We start from the raw sequence: 12600 nt of genomic DNA, 5'->3' as shown, positions 1-12600 counted from the left end.
GGGCCTACCCTTTTTTTAAAATCAAATTGAATCAGTGACACAGTCTGACTTGGATCCTTTACAATCCATACAAAAGAAAGAGGCACAGTACTTTTGAACGCATCCTACCTGGTACGCATGAGACGTGTGCCTTGAAAGACCCTTGTGATGACAAAAACATTTTACACAATTTTTATTAATAAAAAAAAACGAATCGGGTCGCCTTCAGTTCATGTCCTCTTGGGTGTGCTTGACGATCGAAGCCCCGCTCTTTCTTCCAGCCCAAGAGCCCACGTCCGGCACAGGAAAATCATCCAAAAAGACCGAGGGGTCATCGGTGGAGGCTTGCCGCTGGCTGTGGCGGTCCTTGAAGCCCAGATGGGTTTCCTCTGACAGAGGTCCAAGGGATGGGATCAAGAGCACACTTGCCGGTCGTTCCTGACGGTGGTCAGCAAGATCGATCTCGGTCTTTTGACTGTCCAGCTTGGTCTGGCCGGCGCGTTCGACCGATGGACGGCGTCTGTCGTCTCTTGCGCCGTCCTCGACCGGCAGGCCCTCAGGCCGCTCTCGCTTGACGTGCTCAAACAGCGTCTGAGCCCCGGCCGGCTTGACGGCGTTCCCTGGCTTTCGAATCGATTGACAGACGGTCTTTTTGACGGTGGAGGCGGTTCGCTGCAGATTGGCTGAAAAGTGGGAGGGTTTCTTGGGCATGCTCATGTACTTGTATAAATCCTCGTCGGCCAATTCCATCTTGTCTGAGAAGAATGAGGTCGAAGGAGGCGGTAATGGCAAAGAGATCTTGATCTCCTCCAGGGGTGATAGTGTCATTTGGCTGCTGGAGTGTCGTTTGACAAGCGTATCAAAGGATTCCGTAGAGGCTTGTTTCTCTAGCGCTTTGGGATGGTCTCTTTGTCGGAATCGACGCATAAAGACAATGATGAACACGATGATCGAGAACGCAAGTAGGACAATGATCACGGTAGACCCTACAGGCTCTCTTGCTATAAAAGGCGCCTTGTCTTTCTCTGCATTCATCTTGATTGTAATTAATTAAAAAGCAAGGTGTGTTTTATAGAAAATAATTTTTTTTTAAAAAAAAAGCTAAAGAGAGAAAAAAACAAAAAAACAAAGAGGACTCGAGAGAAATAAAGAAAGGGGGGGGCAAGGTAAATGCGTTGTGTCAATTTGAAATGATTTGAGAAAGGAGAATCAGGGGAAGTACAGGGGAAAGAGCTGTGCTGCATGATACAAGAAAGAGGGGAAGTAATACAACAAAGTATAGACAAAGGGATTCAAAGTAGATGTGAAAAAAAAGTGTTTTGATTGTCCAAGGACGCTGTCTATTGAAACAAATGAGACATCCTTCTCGCATACTCTTCTTTGCTTGATGTGGTTTACTGTCGAACTGCTTCAAGTGTTTTTCTTGTTTCAAAGATCAGAATGAATTTGACTGTTAGTAATGAAGCATGAGCATGCATAACCAAGTTCCAAATATCCCTTTTGGATATAAACCGATGGATATATTCCCCCTTTCTTTCTTGGTGTGTTATCTCTACCACTTGTATCGTCCTCTTTATGCAGATGGGATGCTATCGTCGTCAGTCACACATCCCACGGTTGACACCGTCGACGTTTTTCAAAACCATCCATCCTTTCTGCCTCTAGACCCCCCTTTTTGTTTTATCAAGCACTTTAGAAGCCTGGATGGATCGTATCCATCGAGTCCTTCTGTTCCTCATCGGTCTGTGCAGAGATGAGCCTGTCCAAAGCCTGTGACGAAAAGAAGAGCACTTTACATACGCTTACAGTATCTACCTTTCGATACCTCGCTGACATCATCAAAAAATAGACTCGCTGTTGAACCTGTCGAGGGTCGATGCCCACACGCCCTTGCTCAGTTTATCACAAACGTGTTTATTTCAAACATGGACAAGCTCATCTCCACAAGGGGGCCGTTGGATCAATAAGGTGGATAAGGCATCGGCCGGTGGTGAGGCATGGGCCGGATGCCTGGAGGATAGGGACGAGAGGAAGGTGGACTTGGGTGTGGATCAGCAGGAGGGTAATGTCCTTCAGGAAAAGAGCATCGTGAGACATGTCTCGTCAACAAAAGCCATTCGTTTTCACTTACCTTGGGGTCCAGCCACAGCCGGGGACAGGAAAGGTCCTGTGGGGGACATGAAGATCTGTGGTGGCGATAACGGCCGAGGATGAGGCATGGGCATGGATTGGGGTAAGGGTGGTGGCATCGGGTAATGTGGAGACATGGGGAATGAAGGAGGCGCGGAGGGTAGGATGTGTAGCGGAGGGGCTGAAAGAGAAGGCATCGAATACGGTGTTGGACGATGGGTGGCCAGAGCGTGATGTGAGGGTGCAGAGTACGATGCAGTGAGATTCGGGCGTGGAGGAAGAGGCTTGGGATAAGACACCGGTGGAGGGGGTCGATGCGATTGTTGCGGTAGGCCAGGCCGTTGATAATTGGGTGGATACTGATACCTTACAGGTTGCTGGGGTCTGGCGACTGCATGCTTCTGTTTGAATAAAAAGTTAGAATCAAATACGCTTCCACTGTTCTCTTACGGCTAGATAAAACGTGAGTTCGAGATAGATCTCTCCACTTGGCTGTCCTCTGCACATCAAAGGAAAATATCCGTCATGCTCTTTTTCTCGCATGACTTTTGATAAATCAATCACGGCTTCTCCCATAAGATGATTGGGACTCATGTCCTTATTAAACACCTGAACTCTCATTTGATAAGGACCATGCCTTATAGGAATATTGACCTAATTGAGTTTAGAAAAAAAAAAAAATGGATCAGTCCGTGTATTACCTGATCATCCCAAATAGGATACGAGCCTCCTCCATAGTCTGTCTTTGTTCTTTTCATAATCTCATTAACCCTAAATACACAGAAAGGATCTTGTTCTCTAGTTGTCTGTAAAGAAAAAAATTAATATTCGCAATCCAAACAAGCTTTATCAATGTTTCATGCCTGGCGCTGTAAATTTTCCTTAAAACAATAGGAACTTTATTAGAATTATTTTATTTCATGTATTTAAAGTCAAAATTACTGCTTTTAGAGCAACTACAACGAGTTCACCCAAGAGAGATGAAGATTGCATTGCTTATTTTCTGAATGAACAAATTACAAAAGTGGTTTAAAAATTCAAAAAAAAAGAAAGGAAAAAAATGCCGAAAAAGCAGCGGTCGAACTTGGAATCTCATTTGACAATTCAATTTCAAGCAGTTCAGGTTTCAAAAACAATGGATTTCCAAAACGACTGAATTTGAAAAAAAAAAAAAAGTAGTTTGATCCATACACAATACGCGTTTCATCTCTTTGTTTAATCTAGTTGAATAAATTGATTCAGCCCTACAGGAAACACAGAGTGATTTCTTGGTGGATGAGTAGCTGGTGAGGTGTGTTTATGATTTAAATGAACTTTGAATCCATTTTTGATTTCAGCATGTGAACAGCTTCAACTATTTAAAAGCCTCACAGTGTATCGTCATCCTCAGATCAGACAATAGACAATGGCTATCCCATTTCCTCTTTTTTAAAAGATAGCCATCAACAATGTCTAAACTTACAACCCCTGCTTATTTTATTTACAAACTTGGTAAACACAATCTTTACACAGCCAGTTGAATTGGACTATAAAAAAAATCTCATTCTTTAGCAAAAGCTTTTGACTCATTGAATAAAAAAAAATCTTTCAAGTTTTAAATCAACCGTCAAAAAGAATCCTCTGTCATTCTATTTTTGATCCGTGTTGACGATAAAGAACACACTGGGCAAAGGAAACGATTGCTTCTACTTCAAGTGATGACTGCTTTTGGTCTTGATAGGACTCATCGCGATTGAACCATGGATTAATCCAATTGGGATCCATGAACAAGTCACGTCCCATGGCGTGTTCTTTATTTTGGTTGCTTTAGATCCACGCGATGGTTCATAAAACGAAAGCGATCTGCATACTACATGAATCGGATACAAGCAAATAGAATGAGCAGGAGGTGAATGGACAAAGCAGATCCAAAGATAACCCCCCCTGTCTTGATTCAATCCAACCATGCCCATCAAAAGATGATCTCATTCGTATCCTCTTGTACCAACCACGAAGCTCGATCGATCTATCAAGAAAATCATAGGATGAAATCACTGAATGAAGCGAATGGAAGCTATATAAAAACAAAGCATCATCACGGCTGCTTTTGGACCTAGTGTCAAAACAACACTGGAGGACAAGGTGAGAAATCAGGGTGTGGTTCAAAAGAGAGAGAAAAAAAAAAGAGAGAAGGAAGGATAGAGCATCTGACGATCGTTGCAGAGAACAGGTGGGATAAGTGACTTTCATCGTCTTCCAATCCCCTCTCTCTCTCTCCATCACTCAAGCAGCTCAACCAGGATCGAAAGGAGATGTGTGTGTTTTGGTATACAATCGTTTCTTTAATGAGGGATCAAAAGGGTAGATACATCAGGCTTGGGTCGACTTGATCACTTTGCCTAAGCCATCCAAAGAGACATTCAGCTCCATCCGCCTCTTTTCCAACGCTTGTGCCGCATGCTCACACGAAATCAACTTTTCATCCGCGATCCGCTTCACCTCGCCGTAGATCACATTCCGTCGGCTGAAAAACCGTGATTCCTTGCGTTCCTTTCGCCAAAAGGTACCATGGATCCGTTCCAGGTCGCGCACGGCCGGTCCGCCTGCGATGCCCTCTGCATATTCTCGCCACACGTCCGTCACCGTCCGAAGGCTTCGACTGAGTCGGTAGACGGGGATGGCCGGTCGAGCCGTCGTCTCGTTCGCTCGCGTCGTCATCGGGGGTGGGTCGGATGAGAAGGAAGGAGGGGCCGGTGGGGTGTCTCCAGTCGGCCCATGGGGCACAGGGCTGTGGTTTGGCGGAGGCGCATCCGGGGGAACGACGGTGGGGTTGGACGTGTCGTTTGAGATAGGCATGCTGGTGGGGGGATGCGTAGAGGAGAGGACTGAATGCGACATGGGCGGTGGATGGTACATGTAAGAAGGTCTTTGATGAAAGTAAAATGCACCTTGTTGAAAAAAGCCTGCTAATTGCTGCTGCATTCTACGTTCTGCTTCCATCGGCTGATTTTCTATGGCTCGAATAAGGTCTTCTTTAAACGTGCGAATTTCTGTTGTCAGATTGGCAAATCCGGTTTGAATGGCTTTCGTCAGCTCTTGGAGCTCTCTCTGTACTGTTTCTTCTCGCTGGGACATGAAAGACGGAAGCAGAAAAGGGAGGACAGGGGCCGGACGAAACACCAATCTCTGATGGATTCAATCTCCGGGTTTATTCACAAATAAAGAAATCATGCAAAGTCGTATTGGATTCTTTAGGCTTTTTGTATATCTCAAGACGTGCCCTTTGAAAAATGAAACTTTTGGTAACAATCAAGCTTGTTCTTTTTAGAAATAATACCAGCTTGTCATCCATTTTTTTTTCCTATTGTGTCTTTAAAGCAAAAAAAAGAAAAAAACGGAATTTGAAACATTTTAAAAGTGTCAATTTTGCATTTCTTTTTTTTTTTTTTTATCTTTTTTTCAATGACAAAATTAAAAGTGATTTATCAACATTGGAATGCTGAGCAACGTAGACTCTATGATCCTGTGCTTAGAGCCCTATTAGATAACGGCATTAGCTCTGGTTTGAAAGAAGAAGAAAAATAGAGAGAAGCTTTTGTTTTTAATGATTGTGTTAGATTCTACTTTGTTTGAAAGAAACGTGAGTACTTTATGCTTCACAACTCATGTCTCTCGCTGGGTAAGAGAATATCAAGTATTGCTATTACAAGACATTTCATATTTTTCTATTAGTTAATGAAAGCATTTGTTAATCAAGTAATAATGGATACATCCAGTCTGCAAGAGAAATCGAGTGATAGTCAGCTGAGCCATCTTCCTACAGAATTCCCCCTGCTTGATTCAATTCTTGGTGGTGGATTGCGTTTTATGAATATTATTGAATTATGTGGACAATCTAGATCAGGTCAAACAGAGGTAAAAGGACAACAATAGGATACGTTTAAATAATAACAGCAATGTGTAGTTTATATCCCATTTATTAGCTTCATATATTTCACATATTTCCAATTCAAATATTCACATCTTTAGCACAGGCTCCTTTGGGCCCAAGAGAATGAGTGACATATTTAAAAAGCGAGACATTGACAACACTGTACTTTCACAAGTTGAATTTTTGCAACTCTTTTCCTTGAATGATCTTTCGCTATCACTAGAGAATTTGGGTGCATTATTAGCCACTGGAACAAATAATGCTGGATTGGTTATTATAGAGGATATATCAGCTATAGACATCAATTGGGCATCCAATCAAAGTAAAGATTTCACTATTCCTTTAATCGAAACTGACTCTTTTATAGCAAAATACTTGGTTGAGATAATAAAGAGTTTATCAAGATTAGGATGTTGTATAGTCATTCAGCATAGTATTTCTAAATCAGATATGGATGATACAAGAAAGTTTGAATATTATTGGAATCCAATGATTGATCTTAGATTATACTTTAGCAAGATTGAAAACAAATTATCAATAGAAATCATGAAATCAAGACAAAAGGTATCAATGAATGATAAAAGACATCTTATTCATTATGAAATAGATTTCTACAAGGTCATGTTTAATAGAAGTGGAATAATATTATTTATTTTCTTGTTGCTGTGGTGTCACTGCTTGTATTGGAGGCAACATTTCAAAACTACATAATAAATCCTTTGATATCGTCATCACTGCTCCATAGTTATCAAACTCTCCACAATAATTAGGAGCACTGAATACGGTGACCAGCGATCGATTATTAAAGAATTCATAACCACCTTCTACGACCTTCAAAGGACAGATGAGTACAGATAATAGGTCGATCATCTTCTTACCATATGTGCTCTACAAATCAAATCAAGATTAAATCGACTCAAAAATTCGTCAATATTCTTTTTTCCAAAACACACAGACACACCACGATCATTTTCACTCCAATCCGACGATAGATCGCTTGGATCAGACCAAAGTAAATCATTCAATAAGCCTTGATCGGGCACTTCTGTCGGTCGAGGCAATTGGCGGATTTGGTCCATCGATTTCATCCAGGGTGATAGCCCACCGTGGACGCAAAAGATCTTGCCACCGACAATGGCTGCAATAGGCATCGCGTTGAACACATCACAAAATATTTTCCACACCCGCACATCCGTCCTTCGTTTGCATTCATCATAAAATCCATAGACTAAAATGGATGAGCTTCTCTTCCTGATGACTCATCAGAGACTTACTTTGTGTGACATCAGCCGATTCATGGTTTCCACGTAATAAAAAAAAGTTTTTTGGGTATTTTATTTTGAAGCACAAGAGCAGCAGGATTGTCTCGAGACTGTACATGCCTCTGTCCACATAATCACCCAAGAAGAGGTAGTTGGTCGAAGGTGGGTATCCGCACATCTTGAACAGCCGAATCAAATCATGAAATTGACCGTGAATCTATAGACTGAATGGATTATCATCAATGCTTACTCGTCATCGATTGTTTACGTACGTCTCCAACCACTTTCACACCAGGATTGAGATAGAGTAATGTCTATGATCATAAAATGAGTACGCATCAAAAGCGTTGACAGCTTGCTTACAGGTTGATTCATAAACAGGTCATAGGAAGTACGACAGATGGTGGATATCTCATTTGGACTTAGACACACTGATTTTCCAATATGCTTATTACTCGAACCCACTTGAATCAATCGTTTGATACAAGAATCTACATGAAACGTATTTTCTTGTGGTTGTGTTGAATGACGGGGTTGTGGTTCAAATGATTTCTTTGGTGGATGTTGTACAGTTGGATGGTTGTTTTTATATGATTTTGATTTTGATGGATGATTTCCCATAGTGTTGAATGATGTAAAGAAGAAGAGAGAAAGAAGAAGAAGAAAAAAAAAGTAAACTAAATTTATACGTTGCATTAATAGCTTAATCTGTAAATAGTTTGTATCACAAACAGAGTCAACCGTTCAGTGTGATGGCCATAAGAAATAAATAAATAGACTAAATAGACATCCTATACCATTGGCTATGTATCATCCCCTCTCTTTCTCTCTCTCGCTCTCTCTCTGTCAATCTCCCTCCCTTTTTTTATTATTATGACTTTCATTTGACGTCATATGTGAGAAAAGAAAAAGTGCGTCGATCATTTATTCAGCTTAAGTCTATTTTTATTTCTTGGCAAATTTCTATTTTTAAAAATAGTCTATTGTTTTTCCTCCTTTTTTTTAAAGGTGGTCTTGATTGGACACTATAAACGTTCATTGCAGTTTCCCCTAAAAAAAGCAACCATGAAACAGAATGCTTGGCATTTTTTTTTTTTTTTTTTGGGACAGATCATTCAACTCGAAACATCTCCTCGATCTATTCTTTCAAAGACTGTTGTAGGAACATGTATTTTCACTCTACGTTCTCGACACAAGTGAGTCCAAGAAACAGTTTCCAATCGAGAACATGTCAAAAGGAAGAAACCTGACGACTCTTACAAAAAAAAAATCAAAGCGCTTGGATAGCATCCATGACAAGGATCGAGATACTTTTTTCAATACTTTTTTTTTATATAGAATCAAGCAGACTTCACCTTCTTTGCCTTCACCGAAGATTGCTGTAAACCATAGGAAACCAAGCGATAGACGCCAAAGAGTGATCCAAAGATGACAAAAAGCGAAAAGAGATAAAGATCCAAGTTGTATGCCTTCAAGAAGGAAAGATCGCGTCTGACATCTCGTCGATGATTGATCTTGCCATCCTGATGCAAATAGAGCGCCTCTTCTACCACATCAGCACCGCGTTGGACACCATGGTTGGATCGAATCTGGACCAAGGCCTTGAAGCGATTGGCATTCTGTCTGTATCGATCATCACGCAAGACCTCTTGAACCACCTTGGTTGCCTGCTCCTGATCGTTCTTCTTCATCCATCGCCCATAGCCATTCTCTTCGGCTATGATAGCAGCCGCATGTTGATCGCCAAAGAAGGGATAGATGACGATGGGTACGCCATTGTAGAGTGCTTCATAAACGGAGGCGGAACCTCCGTGAGTCAAGAACAATTGAGTCGAGGGATGATGAAGGATGGCGACCTGAGGAGCCCATTCTAAAAAGAGAATGTCTTGTCCTTCTTTCTTGCCAAACAGGTCTCAGATACGATAGACTTGGCCGGAGCGTGTCTGGAGTGTTTCTGGAAAGAGATGCTCCATGTCTCTGACAGACCATAAGATGCCATCAATGTCGCCTGTTTCCATATTCTCTAGCATAGAGGTCATGATGAGACCAAGCTCCTCTGTTGCCTGAACCGCATGCTGACCAAAGGCGACATAGACTACCTTTTGATGACTATCGAGAAACTGTTGAAGGTCATCCGTCAGCACAGGACGTGTTTTGGGCAAGATGGGGCCAATCGGCTCAACTAATGGGCCAATCGGCCTTTGAGGATCAAATCCAAAGGCGGTATTGAACATCTTTATCGAGTCTTTAAATTTTATACGCCACTGACCTGAGGTAGGTTCAAGACCGAGTGCTCTCTGTTCTTGTCGGAATTTCTTGATGAAACCCCTGGCCTTGATTAGCAAGCGTATGGGGTTGATCACCTTGTCTCTCAAACGTTCAAAGAACGGGACATTCTTGCTCGTTGGGTTGTGCATAGATAGGAAATCGATGTTGATGTAGGGAGCTAACGCGTCTAAAAGGCCAAAAAGGATTATAAGTTTGTGTTGCCCCCCTCTTTCCCCCCTTTTTTTTATACCTGCATTTAATACGTGAGTACAAGTGACTATAAAAGGTATTTTGTTAGCGATAGAAGCTTCGACACAGGCCATGTTGAAGTAATCACAAATAGCAAGATCCACATCTTTTTTTGTATGTGCTTGATACGTACTATCTGTAAAGTTAAGCATCAATGCTTTCATCATATATAATAAGCTATCAACATGATCATCATTTGAGAGGATACAAGACATGCTTTTACGTTCTTCTGTTTCTATTAAAGCAGGACCAGCCGAGACCAATTCAACTGTAGGAAAGTTCTTGATGAACTTGGTCTGATCGTCCTAAGTCATAGAAGTATGTCAATATTCAAAGAGTTCTTCGTATCATAAAGAGACATTACACGTGTATAGAAGGTCGTGTAATGGCCTCTAGCAGCCAGTTCTTCAAGTATAGACAAGACTCACATAACAGGCGAAGATCCACCAAAATGACAACTAAAGACAATGTTTTTGGGTACATGATAATCCAAGGCCAACTGAAACGTGTTTTCTCCTGTGGCCATGCCGAAGCTAATATAGCTAGCGACAGAAAGCAAAACAAACGACAGAGTCGAGAGCTTCATAAACAAAAAATAGTCAGAAAAAGAAAAACGAAGAAAAAAAAAAAAAAAAGGACAGCATATTTATACAGTGTCGTTTATTGAAAGAAGACACTTTTGTGTAACTCACTTCTCTCATTTGCATTATCAAAAGCCAACGATTCAACAACAATCATGTGCTGCATACATCCGTACTGAAAAGTGAGGATCGATATAAGCATAGTAACCTAACTGTCCAGCGTTCAGAGGCTACTCGAATATAGACATGCTCATTTCAAATAGTAGAGTATGACAGCTTTTTTTTTTTTTAAGAAAAGGTTAGGTTTCTTGGATTTAGGAAGAGAGCAATTCCTTTCGTTACGCTTGCTCTTAATACAAGCGTCATGCCAGTCATCACTAGTCTTACAGCAGTATTCATTCCAGCCTAGACCTTCACCACGGTTGTTGGGACGAATACAGCCTTCAGAAGAGACCTTGGGGTTGGTAGAGGCTTGGACGCTGACGAGAGCAGAGACAAAAAGCAAGATAGAGACAGCTTCATTGGGGATAGAAAAGTGGATTGATATGTTTTTGAAGACGCAGGTCAATTTAATTTATTTGATGCACATACTTTTAGTAAGGAATGAGAAGCAAATTATATTGAATGTTACTCGAATTTCAAGACCGCTATTTTTCAAAACTTGATAAATTACTCAAAAACATGGATTTTGTACTGAGAATGAAACATAAGCATCAAGATTATATATGTATTTGACTTATCACTTTAAAAGAAACTATTATATATAAAAAAACAAAAGTTTATTTTTTACGCCAAAGATAAACATACTAAAAAGGTAAAAATAACTGACGTTTAAATCGAAAACCCCCGCTGTGAACTTTAAACTTTTTTTTTTGCTGTTATTTTCCTAGGCGAAACCTCATCATTGTACTTTGAAGCCAGTGTTATTTTGTGTGCCTTGAATTTACTTATAGTTTCTTCATCTTTTTCCATCTATTTCATGGCAGCCCTTATTTCATTAAACTTCAGTAAAATATTTAATTTAATCTTTATTTGCTTTAGGTCCTCTTCGTGTTTCAGGTAAAAAATGTAAATAGGATAAATCGTCTAAGAAGGTACGTGTAAGATTAGAAGGCTTATTTTCATGGCTCCATGTATTAAAGCTGTAAGTCAAGGAAATACTTAATTTTTTGTTCATTAAATGTATGTTGTTTCTATAATAGCTTGCTCTTTATGGTCGTATAATATATTTTGGTAGCTTCTGTTTATACTTTTATGACATTTTCGTAAGTAGCTTTACTGCTATTAAAACAAACCTTACTCACCCTTATTTTTAGAAAATGCTTTACAAGATTATCAATGTCTTTATTGGGTCTATATTGCTAAAATGAAGCTTAAATGTAAGTAATACTCTCGTATGATGCTCTATAAAATGTTTAACCTGAAAACTATTTTATAGTTATCCTGTAGCTCATCTGTAATCCTCCTGTTCTATGTGCTTTGCTGCTGCTTCTTTCCGCGTAGAACCATCCAAAGGCTCTTTTTCTCAAGATGGGCAACTTACAAGGGCTTTGTCGAACTTAATTCTATTTATTACACATCAAACAAGGTAATTTAAAAAAAAAGATAGATGTTCGCTGATGGATGGTTTCTGTATTATTTTGACAAATGGTTGAAATGGTATAATGTTTGGCCTTCCGAAAGGCGTAAGGAAGTATAAAGATGGTAGTTCAATATAAAAAAAAATTATCAATAAAAAGCACAATATAAAACCCAATACATTGTTTTTTAAGCCAGTGAAGTGTATTAAATAAGATTTTCTACAAATAAGAACGTACACGCGCATTATTAACCAACGGATGAGGTCCGTCATGGACACAATTACCAATCATTATCAAACTGGTTTTCTTGGTGATCGCTTTATAGCTGAAAATGGCATGATTCTCAACATACTCATGGAACAAGCTCATGTTCAAAGACGGCCTGAGATTGGCCTCTTATTAGATCAAGAAAAGGCCTATGATCGTGTCATCCTATGTGCTTGCATCAAACAATCTTGGTCTTTGGTTTTACTCCATCTTTAGTTCATTCTCTTGAGAATCTTTTCTTTGGAAATGCGGTGAGAATCAATATTAACGGACATTTTACCAACAAAGTTGATCAGCGTCGAGATCTTTGACAAGGCGATCCATTTTCTCCTCTTCTTTTCAGCATTTCACTGGAACCGTTTCTTCGACATACC

General features: G+C 40.2%; 6 protein-coding genes across 6 annotated transcripts; all 6 read right to left on the bottom strand.

Annotated features, from left to right (window-relative positions):
• Positions 1–204: 204 nt before the first annotated feature.
• On the bottom strand, positions 205–906 carry RO3G_14959 (uncharacterized protein; the record flags this gene model as incomplete). The annotated part of the gene is made up of 1 exon (XM_067669543.1): positions 205–906. One exon carries the CDS (start codon positions 904–906, stop codon positions 205–207), a length of 702 nt encoding a protein of 233 aa, XP_067525644.1.
• Positions 907–2532: 1626 nt separating this feature from the next.
• RO3G_14958 (uncharacterized protein) lies at positions 2533–3102 on the bottom strand (the record flags this gene model as incomplete). Its single annotated transcript, XM_067669542.1, has 3 exons — positions 2533–2763; positions 2811–2915; positions 3052–3102. 3 exons carry the CDS (start codon positions 3100–3102, stop codon positions 2533–2535), a joined length of 387 nt encoding a protein of 128 aa, XP_067525643.1.
• Positions 3103–3732: 630 nt separating this feature from the next.
• Positions 3733–3891, bottom strand: RO3G_14957 (uncharacterized protein; the record flags this gene model as incomplete). The annotated part of the gene is made up of 1 exon (XM_067669541.1): positions 3733–3891. The coding sequence occupies one exon, from the start codon at positions 3889–3891 to the stop codon at positions 3733–3735; it is 159 nt and encodes a 52-aa protein (XP_067525642.1).
• Positions 3892–4458: 567 nt separating this feature from the next.
• Positions 4459–5223, bottom strand: RO3G_14956 (uncharacterized protein; the record flags this gene model as incomplete). Its single annotated transcript, XM_067669540.1, has 1 exon — positions 4459–5223. One exon carries the CDS (start codon positions 5221–5223, stop codon positions 4459–4461), a length of 765 nt encoding a protein of 254 aa, XP_067525641.1.
• Positions 5224–6664: 1441 nt separating this feature from the next.
• RO3G_14955 (uncharacterized protein) lies at positions 6665–7459 on the bottom strand (the record flags this gene model as incomplete). The annotated part of the gene is made up of 3 exons (XM_067669539.1): positions 6665–6907; positions 6973–7247; positions 7294–7459. The coding sequence occupies 3 exons, from the start codon at positions 7457–7459 to the stop codon at positions 6665–6667; spliced, it is 684 nt and encodes a 227-aa protein (XP_067525640.1).
• A 1162-nt stretch (positions 7460–8621) lies between these two features.
• On the bottom strand, positions 8622–9515 carry RO3G_14954 (uncharacterized protein; the record flags this gene model as incomplete). Its single annotated transcript, XM_067669538.1, has 2 exons — positions 8622–9137; positions 9264–9515. 2 exons carry the CDS (start codon positions 9513–9515, stop codon positions 8622–8624), a joined length of 768 nt encoding a protein of 255 aa, XP_067525639.1.
• Positions 9516–12600: the final 3085 nt, after the last annotated feature.

Source organism: Rhizopus delemar, genomic scaffold (genome assembly GCF_000149305.1).
Source record: "Rhizopus delemar RA 99-880 supercont3.15 genomic scaffold, whole genome shotgun sequence".
Taxonomy (NCBI): Eukaryota; Fungi; Mucoromycota; class Mucoromycetes; order Mucorales; family Rhizopodaceae; genus Rhizopus; species Rhizopus delemar.
Note: the sequence above shows the minus strand (reverse complement) of the source record. Positions and strands in the feature narration are given on the sequence as shown.